At 36.4% G+C, this 18,803-nt stretch overlaps 1 protein-coding gene across 2 annotated transcripts in view; it reads left to right on the forward strand.

Moving 5' to 3' along the window:
• Positions 1 to 18,803, forward strand: part of Start1 (Steroidogenic acute regulatory protein-like) — a 251,063-nt gene that overhangs the window by 94,542 nt on the left and 137,718 nt on the right. For both annotated transcript variants that reach the window (XM_081735713.1, XM_081735712.1), the window contains exons 5-7: positions 1,405 to 1,482; positions 10,243 to 10,296; positions 16,082 to 16,214. In XM_081735713.1, coding sequence (XP_081591839.1) covers positions 1,405 to 1,482; positions 10,243 to 10,296; positions 16,082 to 16,214 — 265 coding nt within the window. The remainder of the gene's footprint in view (positions 1 to 1,404; positions 1,483 to 10,242; positions 10,297 to 16,081; positions 16,215 to 18,803) is intronic.

Consider the following 18,803-nt stretch of genomic DNA (forward strand, 5'->3'; position numbering starts at 1 on the left):
CACATAAATAACAAATGTTCAATTTATGTTTATACTAAAAGATGGCTACTTATCTCACTAATACAAATTAATGTTTAGTGGTATTATGAAAGTTTTAATTATTTTTTTCGACATATTTAGACACATTGTGTATACCTTTGAATGGTAGAAAGAGGAACGCCAAAATTTAGGCTTATTAGACAGGGTACGTAAGTGTGGTGGGGAAAAACTTCTGAAATGAACCATAGGTTGAAGATAGGAAAAGCTGTAATAAACTTAATGACTGAGAAAATTTAAAATCTTTTGTCGGTCTTAACGATCAATGGTTCTTGGCTATATGGTAAGCGTAGGTGCCTTTAATACGGAAGACGCGGGTTCGATTCTCCGTGTGGATCACATCCCACGTTAAGCTGTAGCTCTACGTCTCCTACAACCCCAGAACTAAAAAGAACTTTAAACACCAAAACAAACCAATCAATTGTCGGTGTCTGGAAACATATTGATGATATCTGAAAGAATCACTTAGTTATAATAAATGAAATATAAAGTGAACCACTGATTTTTCCTTACAGTACATCCTCTGTAGTCCAAGAATTGAAATTTAGAGAGTAAACAGGGTGTCTATCGGTCACGAAAGTCACGAAAAAGTCACGAAATCAGAAAATGGTCATGAAAGTCACGAAAAAGTCACGAAATTTAGCTTTTGGGTCACGATTTTTTTAAGCTGTACAAATGTAAGTACAGATTGGAAAATTTCGATGTATAAAACGTCAAAATTCACCACCAAAAATGTCTATGGTCGGCTTTAGACGCTACCAAATCGCAAGTTAAGTACGTTTCTATCGCATGAACGAAAATTCGGCCTAATTTGCACGCAAATTCGCTCTTGAAAATGTTAGGAAATTTTATGATTTGGTAAAGAAAAGGTCACGAAAAAGTCACGAAATTTAATTTTGGAATTTTAATAGACACCCTGGTAAAGAAATGTGTGCCGGGATTGAACCGAAGTCTTCGGCTTAGTGCTGATTCGCTTTATACACCATTCTCAGGCCAGCTACACTTTCTCACTCTTAAGGTCTCGCTCAGCCATTCAAACCACAAAGATTGTACCATAGTTACAGTCGACCTTGGACAACCCAGTGTCTATATTAATTAAGAACAAAGCATAAAATTAGGAGCTCCATCGTGTGTCCGAAAGCGTAGGAGATAATAGCATCAGGTCATTCCTAAGAGCAATGCAGTTAATTCGAGACTGAATGATGAAATACATTTTGTCCTGCAGTACAAAAATGTTGATCAGCTGGAACGCATGTAAATAATCATTTTGCACTGATTTGATTTTATGTACAGTATTTTTTTATGTAAAGTAGCTTTTTTCACTGTGTAGTAGATGATAATAATAAATTTTGTTTTCCACTCTTTCAGATGGCTGCTGCATGTCGATTTACAATTCTTCTTCTTTTTTATGCGCTTTTGTATATAAATCATTGGTGTGTAATAGCGGTGAGTATAGCTTAATTATAGTGTATACGAGGTGCTACCCAAAATATCCGAGAATGTCGGTGTAAAAATCAGCAAAGCATACTTACGTCCTAATGTCCTCTGTCACTTTCAAAGTAGTCCCCTCCGGCATGTATGGAACGATTCTAGCGTTGTTCCCACTTTTGGAAGCACTCCTGAAATCCGCAGGATGAAGGGTGTTCAGGATTCCACTTGGATGCCCGTTGCAATTCCACTTAGATGTCTTCAATGAAGTAAAAACGTCGCCTTTTCAGCGTGAGTTTCATCTTCAGAAACAGGTAGAAGTCGCATGGGGCTAGGTCAGAGGAGAAGGGAGGGTAAGGGACCGTTGCCATGTTTTTGGCCAGGATTCCCTCACAACGAGCAAGGTGTGCACGGGCGCGATGTCATGGTGCAGCAATCAGTCTTTCGTTTGCCACAGCTCTGGCCGTTTGCGACGAACACCTTCCGTCAGTCTCTTCAAAACCTCGCAGTAAAACTTTGAGTTGCCGTTCTGACCAGGTGAACAAACTCTTTATGCACAATTCCTCGAATGTATTTAAAAAAAAAAAAAAAAGCTTCGATTTGATGTTGGTGCGAACTTGTCGAGCTGTTTTTTCGGCCTTGGAGAGAATGACGTCTTCCATTGTGATGATTGCTTCTTTGTTTCCGGCTCATAACCATAGACCCAATATTTATCACCGACTCTGGATAAGAAGTTTGGACACTGTCGAACTCTTTATTGCAGCTCAGTGCACGTCAGAATTCTGGTAGTTTTTTGGTCGATGCTGAGAAGACGAGGAACAAACTTCGCTGTGATTTGTCTCATGTTGAGTTCATCGGATAGAATTCGTTGACATTGAATAGAATTCATACTGCACGACAGTCGAAGTCTGTTACAAACATCGGGAATTGCCTGTCTTCTGTCTTCGCTAATCATATCACACACTTTCATGACCATTTCCGGTATTGTGCATGTTGACGGTCGACTGTTTGTCATCTTTCACAGATTCACGGCCTTGGATACACGCTTTTGACACAAAACTTGATGCAGATTCATTGCTCCTTAATGTCAGCCAATTGACAAATCGTAGAAGCACTGAAACACGTCCTGACACGCACAACTACAACTCACAACTGAATGCGCCAAAGCTGACACAACTCTGTAGTGCAGTAGCTACTACATATACCTCGAAACATCTAGCGGCGGAATGTCATACTGCTACTGGTTTGTCCGGTAAAAAAAAAAAAAAATCTCGGATATTTTTAGTAGTACCTCGTATATCAAAATGACTCAGTTAAATAATATGAATTTAAACATTGTGACATTAAAATATTCGTTGCTATTATGGTATGTCTCAGTGGGTGTAACCAGTGGTGCTATTCAGCTGGTTCGCATCTGTTCGGGCGAACCATTTGTTAAAATATTTCGAATTCGCAGAACCGTTTGTTATACCGAGATAAACCTACATACACACACACACACACATTACCAAGCCAAGCGTGAAAGAAAGAAGCCAAACAAAGTATGTGTTTAAACCTGGCAGAACGTATTTTCAGAATTTGAAAATTAAACCATGCAGTTCGTTTGTTCACGATTGTTCTCATAAAATTTTTGTTTGTTCAAGATTTATAAACAATTTATATCAAAAACAAAATGGGCGGTGGCAACTTCACATAGCAGAACCCATTTTCGGCAATCGAAAATAAACCACGCAGGTAAGATTTCTATATCTCTTGTATTTGTATTAGCATAGCAAGTGTGTGCATTGCAAATTTCAACTGGAAGGGAGAGTTTGTAGAATACAAGTTTTTCACAGCCAAAAACAATTGACCTATTTGAAGAACATTACTTTGCTCTGTACATACGAGAAGATTAATAGAGGGCGAGGGGAACGGTAAATTTTGTTTTAAGTGTCTTTATTCTTAGAAATTCTTACAGCTACAGGGTTAAGTACGATCTTTCAAAAGGAGATATAGACGTTTATTCCTTAATCTCAAATGCTCAGATATCAAGAATGAGAACTGGGATCATATGAGTGAAGCAGTGGGGGTTATTTATATTTGAAACTCATACACACCATTATTAACAATTGTAGATCCATTGCTGGATGAAGGTCTTTAAATTATTTTTGACAACCATCTATCTTAGATTATTCGTTTCCAAGATATTCGAAGTGCAACATAATTTCGTTACACCATTTGTATGCTGTGTTGGTCGCTACATGTCACAAGAGAATTATATCTATCCGTCTACTCTCTCTCTCTCTCTCTCTCACACACACACACACACACACACACACACATATATATATATATATATATATAGAGAGAGAGAGAGAGAGAGAGAAAGAAAACCGGTTGTTAAAAAGTTAGAATAGCACCACTGGGTATAGCGTTACACTTATAGAAAGTAAATTTTAAAAAGACAGAAGGAAAAAAAACTTAATTTCGTGAGTACTGATGACATACTATGCCACTATTTAGCTTGTTTTGTTCTGGTAGAATTAATTTTTTTTTTCTCTCTGTTCCTCCCCTGTTATATATATGCTGATGCAGACCTCCTCGGTGCTCTAGTGATTAGCACGCTCGCCCTTGATACACGAAGTCTCGGCTTTGACCCCCGGTTATGAGAGCCGTGTTCGAACGCATTACAGTGCTTCGGATTTCACCGTAAACTGTAGGTCCTAGCGTCCCACAGTGGAGTATTTAATCTTGAAGCCCGGACAAAAATATTTACCATTTAGTATCACAAAATAATCGATTAAATCAAATTAATTTGTGTTTACCTACAGTTTTAAAGATACGGGGTCGCGGTGGCTCAGTGGTAGAGCGTTCACCTCTGGTGCATGGGGTCTCGGGTTCAAACCCTGCTCCCGCCAAGTGAACTTTGTGGTGGACAAACACCGTGTGCGTGGGTTTTCTCGGGGTTCTCCCGTTTCCTCCCACTTTCTTCATTCCACCATTTCATTCATTATTCATCATCACCGTCTCCTTTAGCCTAACCGGCATAACCGTGGGACGTAAAACTCAAAGATTTCATTTTTTTCATTTCAGTTTTAAAGATACATTATAGCCAAAACCTGGTTGTGCAGTTTTGAACAATCAGGAAAATCAGGGAAATTATATTATCTTGTGTATTAATTATTTTTCTATTGCTTTAAACTGTTTATGGTAAATTCTTTGCAACATTTTAAGAGAAAGTTCTTAGTTTTGCTATTAATTAACATTTGCTACATCAAATAATGGATAAAAAAGTAACATAAACATACATTAGAAACAGCAATGCACTTTTTTAGATATACTGTAAAGAGTGTGGACAAAATTCTGGATTGGGCTAAATATTTGAGACACTGTAAATGCAGTCGATCCGAAGTCGATTGGGATCAATGTTGGTGGTAAGGAGAAACATTATGACGTTGTTGTCGTCCGCCATCGTGGTGGCTGCCATATTGGAATCAACTTGTTTATTTTTAAATGGCAATATGGTCATGTGACATATTAAACATCATCCCTGTTAGAAGAGAAATCCAACGGTAAAATTATTTTTCCAAAACCTCCAATGGTTTTGAAGTAGTAAATGAAATATTATGTTATCTTTCAGACTTAAATTTTGTTATTTGTGGAGCATTGTATGGACGGAAACTGACTGTCTATTTTTTTCTTGTGGGTAGGAAGAGATGTTAACTCGAGAGGAAAGAATCAAAATTATCCTTTTGGTTGGAGGACGCGATTAGGATGTCGTTCATTGAAGACGGCTGCTATTATTATTGAACTGCGTCCTTTAAGTCGAAAATGTTTGTTTCTAGCCTCAGCTGCCTCCTCTCAGAGTTGCTCAATAGGCAAAATACTGTAGTATGTTTTAAATGATTGCTGGGCCATGAACTAAAACTTTATGTAGGGCTGGAACCATCGTGTACCAATTATATAGTTTCACATAAAGTTCTGCAGAGGCAGTAGCGAAGTTCTGCAATTTCTCCACGTCTATTTCATGGCCATTAGAAATTGCCTACAGAATAATCTTGAAAGTTTATTTATTTATCAAGTTTAAATCCAGACCAGTTATTCGGGCAGCAGTTTCGTGGTCAGTAAAAAAACTCCCTGAAGTGTTCTCATCGTTCGATTGCCATGGTCTTGCTTAGGGACGTCCAGTAACAAACCCATCTCTTGACTGCTAAAAAACTCATCTCTTCTCTGAAGCTGGTTTGAATTTCTTTTCTTCGTCTTTTTAACTATGGTTTTCTCTTCTGATTTTACTTGCCATTGTTTAATAGGGATTTTGTAGGCTAGGTGTAATATTGATTCGAGAAACCTGATCTTTGTATGAAAGGACAGACAACAAATTTCATGCGTCATAACATGGTGCAGTTTATGAACTTTTAGTATGTGTCATTTATTTTACTTTTTGTTCTTTTGGAAAATTATAATTTGTTGCTGTCTAATTTTCCTCTACAGGAATTGTATATCTCAATGTGCAGTTAAATATAGTGGAAAATTTTCCACCTAACATCACTATACATAATATCCAAAATTGTCCGGATTATGAAGTGTTTTCACTTGTTTCTACATCGTGATGAAAATTTTCCGATTCATGAAAATTCCTTACATTTGTTTCTACAGAGCAATAAAACTTTCAGATTCACAAAAAGTTGTTTTACTTTTTGCTTCAAAATGAAAATTTTCCGACTCATAAAAAGTTCTTCAATTTTTCCATACAAGACACAAAATATTTCGATTTATGAAACATAGTTTCACTTGTTCCTACATAGTAGTGAAAATTGTGTGAGCCATGAAAATTTTCAGGTTCTTTAAACGATCTTTCACTTTTTAACATTTTTATACATGATTTCAATCAATTTTATGAATACTGAGGAACTGTCACTTGATCACTGATATTTGTTAAGAACGAAAAATTTTCCGAAAAAGTGTAGAAGAAAATTTTCCACCTCACATCACGGCTATACAACGATGTAGGAATAAGTGGAGTATGTTTTTATGAATCGGAAAATTTTCCGGAAAATTTTCATCACTTACAGGACAGACAATTCTTCGATTCATGAAAAATTGTTTCACTTGTTCCTACATAGTACTGAAAATTGTCTGAGCCATGAAAATTTTCAGATTCTTTAAACAATCTTTCAATTTTTAACATTTCTATACATGAATTTAATCAATTTATGAATACTGAGGAATTGTTACTTGATCACTGGTATTTGTTAACGGAAAATTTTCCGGAAAAGTGTAGAAGAAAATTTTTCACCTCACATGACGGCTATACAACGATGTAGGAATAAGTGGAGTATGTTTTTATAAATCGGAAAATTTTCATCACTGTTGCTTGGTCCTCTTGAAACGATGCCTTTTCTTTTTCCTCATGAGTCAGAGTAACAAAAAATTTCCTAACCAACAGGATGACGTTCACTGTTGATTGTCGCGTGAGAGAAGAGAATGAAAATTCTCTTTCGAGATATGGCATTCCGTACAACTATCCTTTTGGGCGTGAAGTTGAATTTGTGAACTTAACGTATCCGCCTAGGTAAAACCAAGCCTCTACTGACCAAAATCAGTCGTTCAACTCCTCTCCATCAAGTGTTACATGTGTCATGAACCAATAACAATACTCAACACGCTTGAGGGAATCATCTGGCACTATCTCGTGCACATGTCTGATTTTGTACGGAAACATTTGTAATAATTTTCTCACAGTGATAGTTCTGTACCGTAAGACAGTGGGTCTCAACCTTTTGTGACTGACGATATACTTTACTGACGCCCACAACATTGCAACATATTATAATAGTGTAGGGGTATAATTGCTCTAAAGTAGTGACTCTGTGCATGCTAGGTTCAAAATAAGAAACACATTGACATTTGGAAGAGAATATGTTGTCCTGTTGCCACACCGTGAATATTCCGCTGTACCTGCTCTATTTTGGTTGACAAACACTTCTAATTATGTATTACGAAAAGTCAACATTGTAATGTTGTTGCCCTTTTCTACAGAAACCCTCTACTAGTAACTAACACAACAATGTTTGTAATTGACCCCTCTTTTAGTGACCTGAATAACCCGTAACGTGGTTTCTCTTCTTAACACAAATTTCCAGGTTATAAACTGTCAATTCGTTCCTAGTTGTGCTCCGAGTATGCTACTGAGTATTGTTGTTGCTGGTGGAGAGGTTGACTAGTACAACCTATCTCGAAATTTACTTCAACTAATTACTAATGCGTCATGATTTTTAATGTCTAAAATTTCCCAACACACCTATGAGACTGCGCGATATATCGGATGGGAACCACTGCCGTAAGACACATCACTCTGATTAGACACCCTGTGCAAAAGCTTTGCTCTGATTTCTGTAAATTTGTCATTGGACTGCCACTTGGGGTGACATCTGACACGCTACAAGTTTTTATATTCATAATTTCTATTTTGCACGTGTTCTTGCTTTGCCAAGTGAGCTCACAAATAATGAATATAGACCCTTTGTTTAATGAAAGTTGTGAGTTCCAGAAAAGAAGAAACAATTATATCCTGGTTTGAAATGGCAGCGTTAATATTCATTACCTTACCATTTCAATTTACTCATTTCACAAGAATATTTAGGTTTGTATTTTTATTACATCAACTTACAGCTAATTCTGGAAAGAATGTGGCTTCATCAATTGAACCGAATAACTGAAATAACTCGACATTGAATTCTGACCACCTTTAGTTGCTTTCATAAACAGCGGCATTTAGTTTCAGTTAACATTATTATATCTCATACGTAGTAGGCAGATTCCTGGCATGAACGAAAGTTACTACGAGAAGTCACCAGTGAGTCATTTCATCAATGTATAGAATGCGGTTATTTGTACTTTTTCGCAAAATCTTATAAGCACGAACGAGAACCATTCTGGTTTGCAATCATTGCATGCAGAGGATATTATTGTACATCATACTTCAGAATCATCATCTTCGCATGAATATAAGACACCTAAGAAGGTTCGGTAATGAGAGTTAGTTTCATTTAAAGTTCCATGATTTGCATTAAATCCTTTATGCATTGGTTCAGATGCCGTCCAGCACACAAACAGGAAATATTGTTAGTGAATTTATTTTTTAAATGATACATGAAGACATATCGTTGAAAAGTATTAACAAAGTATTATTTCTATATCTACACGGGAAGACTGCTATCTTATTTTAGAGAAGAGGGTAATAGAAAAAAAGTAATGGCAGTACTTTTATAAATTGACCACACTGTTAAATTTTTAAATTTAGAATTACATGAACATTTTTCGTATAAAATGTATATAATTTCCTTCGTAATCATAAAACGACGTGCTCAAACTTTCTGCATTCATACAAAAAGGTACTATCTGAATTAACACGTTGACTATTGCACCCCTTTACTGAGTTCTCGTAGATATCTATGTATTTTTGTAGTAGTCAACGTTTTTCGGTTTATTATCATTATTATTGTTATTAAAGTGTAAGATTATAAGATGTAGATAATCGAACTAGATGATTTTTACTGAGGGTATCACCGGTGAATCCCACAGTATAGATCGAATAAAACCAGGGGACTCACCAATGAGTTTTATGGTAGCCAACGCGTTAATTACGAAAAACATTTCCTTCCTTTATTATGTGGAGCTGTAAGCACTGTATTTTATCTTTACAGAGTATTTCATAATTTTTGTTCCGTTTGAGAGGTACGGAAACTATCAGAGAAACTTTGTGAAGACAAGTCAAAATTGCCTTTTTTTCTGAGCTACAATACTTTGCGTTGAAAAAAAAAGAAAAAAAGATGAAAAAGATGCGGGAAGATGAAAAAAAAAAAAGATCTTAGGTGGTGATTTTAGAAGTAGCGTTCGGGAAAATCTCCGAAAAGTAATACTTCTGCTAGGACGTTGGAAGTACTGAGTATTGAGTTTCTTTGTTTTTTCGTTCTCTTCTATTTATTTGTTTGTTTATTTTATATCCATACATTGTTGCTGGTTAGACAATTGTAAATTCATTGGTGTTTCCCGCTACTATAACCTTACATTATGCCGCCTCCCCATGATGCTTTTGTTCTTAGTCTTCTTTTTCTCAAAAATAGCTTGATTGATTTGAATCAAAATGATGTGATAGTTGTTTATCAAATGTGGTTGAGATTGTTCTGGACTAAAAGCCGAAACTCGAGAAATGTCTCAAAAGTAATATCTTAATATAGATTTAGAAATAATAATAATTTAAATTACTCGTAAGTTAGGGGAGGGAAGAGCGAGCCCCACATCAAAAGAAACGATCAATTAAATGTCACGCGCCAAGTGACCATAGCCTGAGACTTGTAAACTAGCATACACTGTCGACAGTAGCATGCAAGAACTATTTCCGTTAGTATTTCAGTATCGATGACGAGTTCAAGTATAACTAAAAATTTCGTATCCCGTTTTCTCTAACCATTAGTATTAGTATTCATGTGTTCATGATAATATGCCTTCGAAGTTTACTTCCAAATGCATTTACTTCCATAACTCAGAAACGCAACTAAATTCAGCTTTCATGAGTTTTTTGTCTTGTTTTTGTGAATAAGATCCCCTGCCAAATCTTGCAGTTGGTATTCCGAAATACCCTTTGTAGATGAATAGTAATACATATATATATATATATATATATATATATATATATATATATATATATATATATATATATATATATATATATATATATATATATATATATATATTTGTATATCTTATTTACTCATATATATTTTTTCTCTATTCTAGCTTACTACGTCAGGTACCTGTGCCTTCCTCATTGCCAAAGTATTTCTTTATAATGTAAGTATTTACTAACACTAATATTTAACCTACATATTTATATAATAAACTGCTATATTTAAATGATTGTAGACAATTTTACAAAGATTTGGAATATTCGAGAACTACATATTTTGTATGAAAGATTCCGAGAATTTAAACAAATATATTACAGTTACTTAAAAATAGTGCTATATATATCATGCCTTCTCAAAAATTGGTTATTCTGAAAAGAAAGCAGAGCCAATCGAAAAAAAAAAATGATCCAGGGGAAAATGTTTTCTCAGCCATTCTAAAACTACGAATGTGTACTATTAGTTGCTTTTCTTTAGAAATGGCACCCTTCTTGAATGATGATTAGCGCTTTTTTTCCCTTCAAGAATGTGTAATCAATATAAAATATCTAAGGACTTTTTTTTAAAAAAAAACTAGAGCCTCCAGATTCAAGAAAAAAAGTTCGGTTCGGTTCAGTGTATTACTTATCCAGTTGTAATTCCTAGTAATGTAAATTGAAGATGGAAAGGGAGGGCGGGGGAACTCTGCAGGTTTTTAAATCACTGTGTATAAGTCTGAAAACATACTACAATTTTTTTATTTTAATTTTTAGAGCAGTAGATATCAGGTAGTAGGTTGTTGTCTCTCAGTATTTCGTTGATTCGTTCATTTTTTTATAGATCTTGAAATTTCACACTTTTAAAAATTAATATCTTTTAAACATGAATATTGCAATTTTGATCAGAAATTTTGCAAAACAAAAAAAGAAAATGTCAGTTTTGGTCAGTTGAATTAGAATTAGTGATGTTATCTTCTATCTCTCCTACATAAGACTGTGTGGTAGGGAATGGATTTTTTTTTTCAAAGCCCTATTCAAACTGGAAGTATAGCTCACTCGTGGCTAACAAGGCAAGTTCGGGAGAAGGCACTCGCCTGCAGAGAAACTATGCTTGCCATTAGAAAGTTCAATTCATGCTGATTACGACAAGCTAATAAAATTCCTGTACGATTGAGAACTATTCGTGAGATTCAACTTGGAAGTTTATATGAAAACATGAGTATATGACATTTAAATACATTAAGTACATTATTAGCAACGAATATTGATATGCGAATTGAAATCTATCGGAGGTAACAGAAGAAAAAACTGTTTTGCAATAACTTACGGGTCTGTTAGTTAAAAGTAGTCATTATAGTTCACAATAATGATAGGTTAGAGATGAAAGTTGATCACTGTTCGTCTGTTCTATGAAGAAATGATTCAAGAAAAAGACTTCATTGCACCACAAACATTTTATATGTGCAATTGCGTTGTATCCGTCAAGGGAACAGTTCGCATAACTAAAGCAAAAAGCAATCTCGGCAGGTGATTCAGAAGGTTCGGTAACCTGCCTTGTAGAACGCAAACAGAAACAATCCAATCTATCGCTGTGATCGGAACTGACTCATTAGCATGAACACAAACCTTATTTGAATGTTTCGTTGATACATCGTAACGTCCGGATGAAGAAGTTTCATATTATGTACAAATCTCCTGCCATAATCTTTTATTGGTCAAAATCCAAACACTTCAAATAGTTGTACAAATCGTGTGTAGTTCTTTGGTATATTCTCAATGATTTTGTCTTTGTCATCCGTCATCCAACTTCCAATGGACAATTTGTCTGTGAATGGACCCCAGTGACCAAGCATTAGCAAGTTCAAACCATCAAAACTGCATCATAACGATAGGTCATTAGGAGGCGCAATCGTGCATTTAACGTTGAATCTCTCGAAAAGTTCTCAACCGTACAGGAATTATTTTAGCTTGTTGTAATCAGCATGAATTGGTCTTTCAAATGACATGTTTAGTTTCTGTGCAAGCGAGTGCTTTCCCTCGAACTTCCCTTGCAAGTGGTTAGCTTACGCGCCTTTAGCATGGGAGAACCGGATTCAATGCCCGGCGGGAGCACATGTATTTTGGATCCCACGTTAAGCTGTGGCTCCACGTCTCATATAGCCTCGCTGCTGAAAGAGATGCTAAACTCAAAATCAGACAATTCAATCGCACCGAAAGTAGTTGAAATTAACAATTTCTAGTTTAAACGTTTATCGCCATAGAACAAAAACGGTAATAGATAGCGAGAAACGTATTTTTTGTTTCATCTCCTCCGTTATTCATCTATTCAAACCAGAAGTGGTACAGGTCAACCATTTTCAGTTTCAACGCTAATACTTATAGAGGAAAAACGGTAGAAGATACTGAGAAGCAGTTTTTTTTCAATCGATTGAGCGTCTCAAGAATAATTCCATCTTCTCTGTCAACTCTCTATTCAAACCGGAAATGATGGCAATTAACCATTTCCGGTTTCAGCGTTTATCCATATAGAACATAAACGGTGATGGATATCGAGGAGCGGTTTTTTTTTTACAATCCATTCAGCGTCCCAAGAATAGTACCGATCTCCTTCGTTATTCCACTAGTCAAATCAGAAGTGGTAGAAATGAAGCATTCCTAGTTTCAACGTTGGTGGCCATAAAACAAGAACGGCAATAGGTAGCGACAAGTGGTTTATAACAATCAATTCAACGTTTCAAAAAAAATATATAAATAAATAAATTAATTAATTAATAATATAAAATAAATAAAACAAATCGTCATTCCCAAAACCGGAAAGAGTGGAAATTTACTAACTTGTGGTATCAATACTTATTTCCATAGAGCAAAATTGGTCTTGACTTTTATCTATCTGTTCAAACGGGAAGTGGTGAGAATTACGATTTTTCTGTTAAAGATTGATCGCATAATGGGTGAAACGGAAACGATATAGATAGCGATAAGCAGTTTTCTGATATGGAGTCAATACTGTTTCACGTCTTGATTTTATTACTGTGTTGCAACAGGAAGTGACAGAAACGAATTAGCACTTACAGTTTCAGTGTTAAGGCTCTACGGTAAAAACTCACCCCCATTTTTTGTTTAATTTTAGTGAAAAAATGTAGACAGTGTGTCAGATAATATATGCAGTACAAAACACTGACTCATATTTCAAAGACTAATCGTTCTTGTGGGTGCAACATATTGCGGGTTCTATTTGTTTTTACATTGTAGATTCATTGAAAATCTCTAGAAGTGTGTATATTTCGTCTAACTTACGAGAAACTTACAAACTTGAAACTTGAAAGAAAATTAACATAAAGAAATCTACAGTACAAGCTTACAAGTTTGGTGTTCCCGACTAGTTAGCTTATAAGCACAAATTATTAGGTGTACCTCAATAAATAATGGCTTTCCACACTAGAATAATAACCTACTACATACAAAAACCCATTGATTGAACTAGTTAGTAGCTCAGTCGTCGATTGAATTAGTTATACACATTGATATATGCCCACACATTTAAAATTATAAAGATCGATGTTATGCAGTTTATGTAGATCCCTCTTTTGTCAATTTATGTTCTTGTTTACGTAGCATAGTCGCCAATTGATACGTATAATTTTTTCTTACTTGAGTATTGCCCACAAAAGTCACTAAATAAGAAAAAATCTCCGCTGCTCATTTAGATTGGAGTGACAACACTGCAGTTATTCGATTGTCGTGTGTCTAGGAGACATACGATGAACGTAGTGTTCTCCTGAACATTGTAGCTTTTGTGTCGACGTGTTTGTGTTCCCGTATTACGGTGTATATTATCAGTGGACATTGTTAAAGGGAGACGCATGTTATACACCACCCTAAAGAAATGCACATCAGATCTACAAAGGATTATGCGAGGTACGTGATAATAGCGTTTAGCCTTATTGTACGGTTGCGAGATAGGCTGCGCCATTCGAGACGGGACGCCAATCAGTAGACGAAGAACTTGGCGGGGCCATGTTGAAATGATTACGGATCAACATCATGTGGAAGCACTGCGAACATTGCTTGAAAATAATCGGCGATGGACGTGCGATGAACTGGCTAATGAAGTAAATATTTCATCTGCGTCAGTGCAATAGATGCCAACACACGACCTCGGATGCGTAAGATTGCAGCCAGATGGGTACCTCATGTCCTGATGGCGGTACAAAAGTGGTACTGATGGGAATGTGCACGCTCACAGCTTGAACATTACGCGGAGGAAAGTGTGGATTTGCTGCATCGCATCGTTGCGATCGACGAAATATGGGAAAATCCTACGAACCAAAATTGAAACACCAGGCCAGTGAATGGGCGCGACCGGGCCTCCCCATGACTGAAAAAAAATCAAACAAGAGCCAGCAAGCGTAAGGTCATGATGATGATGAAATCCTGTGAGCACGAAGGCATTATTTTCTCACATCATGTGCCATCAGAAATTACCGTAAATGCTGCATACTAGGCCTTGTAACTGGGTCATCATTTGTACCCAGCATTGCAACACAAATGATCACATTTCCTGCAGTCGGAACCAATTCTGGTTCACGATAATGCCAGATCTCATATTGTCCATGCGGTACAATCTCTCTTAGGATAATTGGGTTGAAAGATACTGAATCACCCACCATATTCCCCGGATAAGAGCCGTGAGATTTTGTTCCTAAAAATGAAAGAACCAGTTCGGGGTACAACGTTTCTGTGATATTCTTAGCATATTTCGTTCCTTAGGGGGTCTCTCGCGAAACCCTCTCACAGATGAGGTCTTTCGACAACACAAGATCTGCCAAATATCTAGAAACATGTAGGCAAATGAGGAGTACATCGCGGAAATGTAACCATATTCATGAGTAATACATTTCATTTTCATTTCCCAGATACGTTGCCTTTCAACCTAAATATCCTTGTATATTAGTTAGTAGTTGGATCCTTATCCAAACGTAAAGTGTTATCTTCAAATTTTATAACAATGAAATAAAAAAGTATTTCAATATTTCTTTTTGAACTACTCTATTTTCTGTCAGTTTTTGCTAAATTGAGGGTAGGGTGAGAAAAGACTCAGAGCTCATGGTTTTTTTTTTTTTCTGTATGACTTCTGTCATGTTACTTGAAGTATTGAAAGTAGCAGTGCCTCTGTGGTAAAGTGCTCAACTCGGTAACAAGTGTCCCTGGTTCGAATTCATGTGAGCTTGTGGTGAATATTATTATGATAGTATGTTCTTCTGCTTCCTACACCATCCTCATTGAATTGCATTTATCGCTCGTATCCTTCAGCCTACAGGGCATAATCGCAGAACGTTAAACTCAAGATTTAACTCCATTCTCATTTGTCTTTTCAGCTTTAAGCATTTACTGTAGTTCCAGAGTTAAATAAGTTGTTCCTAAGCGTGTTAAAGTACATTGAAGTTGTGAGGATATTGTTTGTTCGTTGATGTTTAGCGTCCCTTTTCCTTCTTGGTGCCATATGAGACGTGCATCTACAGCTTAGCCTGGAATTCAAATTACCGTAATGCTTTGAAAGTGCAGACCGCTCCCGTAGGTAATCGAACCCGTGACACTGTGCAGAAAAGGCTATTTGTGAAGATAGTACTCCCATCGCAGTCAAGATGTTTTCATCAATATATCCGTGCCAGGCTAGGTAGTGTTGCTGAGCAATGTTGAAATTCAAACGTAAGACATATTGATAATTTAGAACCAATTAAACTTTGGTTTCTCATCTACAACATCACACGTTTTCACTGTAGGCTAACGGGGATTAATAATACTGGAAATTGAGTCCTAAACGATTTGCGGTAACAGCGAATGTGAGAATCATTCTGCTACTGTTGAGTGCGTAGAAATACAAATCGTATATACAGAGGCATTATATTTGTAATAATGTTTATACTTACTAATTATAGTACGTTTTGGTAAGAATATGAATTCTTTTTACAGTGGTCAACAACATCGAATCCTGTCTTTCAAGTGTTACTTATCCTAACGTCATTTGTCCTGTCGTGGGGTGAAGCGTGGTTTCTAGACTTCCGAGTTTTGCCACAAGAACTGCAAGCCAAAGAATTTCTCCTCAGTAAGTATAGTTTAAACTGAAATTTTGAATTTGTCATGTAACGGAAGATACGTAGATTCTAGTGGTTGTTTTCTAGTGTGTATTAGATAGCGGAAAGAGTAATTCCAAGTGCAACACTGCAAGTGAGTGCATCTTTTGTGCTGTAACACATATTCTGATTGGTTTTGCAAAATAATGAGATTTAGAATCGTATTATAAACTCATTCGAGAAAAGGAAGGAAGAAACATCATTGAGTTAAATAACATAAGGACATAACTATAGGACTGTCACTGTTGGGACTATAACCAATTGCTCATCCACCGGGATCATTCGTATGTGAAGATAAATAGTATTCCTTCAGAAGAGGACTGCGGTGGCTCAGTGGTAGATTGTTCACCTCTGATGTATGCGGTCCTTGGTTCGATCCCAGCTCGCACCGTGAGAACTTTGTGGTGGGCAAACACCGTGCTCGTGGGTTTTCTCGGGGTCCTCCCGTTTCCTCTCACTTTCTTCATTCCACCATTTCATTCATTTATCATCATCACGATTTCCTTCAACCTAGCCGGCATGACCGTAGGACGTAAAACATAAAGATTTCATTTCATTTTTCCTTCAAAGAGAGAAATACTCTTTACACATCTTCCATATTCCAAATATGCATAGTAGTGTCGCTTGCAAAATTTCGATTTGCATGGAAAAGGCAGTCGACTATTTTACTTGAACTCCTATGGTGTATTACTAACGCAAAATGACAGCCTGTCGTTCCCTTTTCGTCCATCTTCGCAGAGTCTTCCGAAACTTTGGTAGTAGACTTCTGGGACTTTATCTTAATGTCAACAGGACTTTGAAGAAAAAGACTTGCTACATTTGAGAGACGTTGGACTTCAGATGGACGCGAGGTCGAGGCTATAAGGGAATAGATGGTCGTCCACTATGGTGTCACATTGATGGGCCTACTATGAATTGTCTGCATCATCTGATCATACCTTCACTCTTGACATCTACTCCATACACTTCATCACACAGTGGATTTTGTGACTCCGACAGCTTCTTAGTATGGAGAACTCTGATTACCGCACGTATCTCGTACTCGGGGAAGCGGACTTTTTCTTAATGCTCAGATCCGCCTCTTCAGTTTCGGCATCTGAAGACTTTAACCGAAGCGGGCTATCATCATCGCATTTTATTTTTCTTTAGCCTTTTTCATCATCCTTTATTTGCGATAATTAGGAGGAAGAAAGGGAACAAGAAAAGGGTTGGGAAGTCGAGACCACAACATTCAACATCCAACAACAATGAACAAACAAACAAACAAAACAAACTGTATACGCGCAACATATTTGTCGTACCACTAATTCCGCACAACTCCGCTCGCGCCTGGTTATGGCTACAAGTTCGGCCTCCACACCTGCGCAAGCAATCGCGCTCTGATAATTTACGCTTTCCTGACTCACGTTCGGAACTTACTTTTCGGGTGCACCTCTTATTTTGGCTGCTGAAAAATAGAGATGCATAAAATACACGAATTTTTAAACAGAAGTCTTGATTTGTGTTTTATTCTGATGCACAAAATTTATAACAGCCTTAATGAAAATTATATAGACCTAGCATTCTCTATTAGTACAGGTAGACTTCAGTTAATGAAAACATTAAACGGTTGCCGGATACTTATTTGAAACTTATCACTTTTAATTTGCCCGATGCTATATACTTGCTATTCTTTTTTCCTATCGTGAAATTTTAACACAAATGTGTGCTATAATTATTGAAAAGCAGCTTTACAGGATTTACTGTTATTGCTGCCCATTAAGTATTTACAAGGGCAAGCAACAGTGTTGAAGTAACGACGTTTGTTTGTGAAGCAGGTAGTAGAATTCTGATAAATAATTAATACCGTGAAATGCAAGAATTGGCGTTGGCGAAGCGACTACCAATTCCATAGAAGTGATCAAATTGTGCAAAATACATAATTGTTTGAGCAAATACGGTACGAACAATCATATATTCAGTTACGTTAAAATATAATAACAATTCAAGGGAAATTGTACAATAAAATCACCAAAAAGATGATCATTTCTAAGAAGAACCTGTACCGGAAGAAAAGGTTATTGACACAATCGGAAACTGTATGTTAATCGATTTTGCGATCAACAACAAAGCGGAAGACACTACAGGAAATTTTAGTTTGAAATTTAATAAAGTATCACATTAGAATTTTTTGTGTGTTGAAAAATTGAACGATACAGCCTGCTAATTATCATCAGACTCAGAAGGTTTGCTTTTTGTAACAAGACCTGTCCCTGGTCGCCTAAATTATGCGATAATTTAAGAAACTGCAATCGATATCAAAATTTTCTGTCTAACCAATATTATGGCAATTGCACAATGCAAATACTCACATAGGATGTTAACAAGAATGTAAATGGTGTAGTACAGATACATTTTGATCTATCGTAATGACTATAGTTACTTTAGAAAAGAGTATATAATATCAGCAAATACTAAAGGAAATCAGCCAATTTTGCTTATTAACATGGCATAGATTAACGTACTATTCATAAAATTACAAGAAAAGCTTCAATATTAATATAAATATAGTATATCGCTTT

This window comes from Thermobia domestica, chromosome 13, assembly GCF_964235325.1.
Source record: "Thermobia domestica chromosome 13, izTheDome1.hap1.1, whole genome shotgun sequence".
Taxonomy (NCBI): Eukaryota; Metazoa; Arthropoda; class Insecta; order Zygentoma; family Lepismatidae; genus Thermobia; species Thermobia domestica.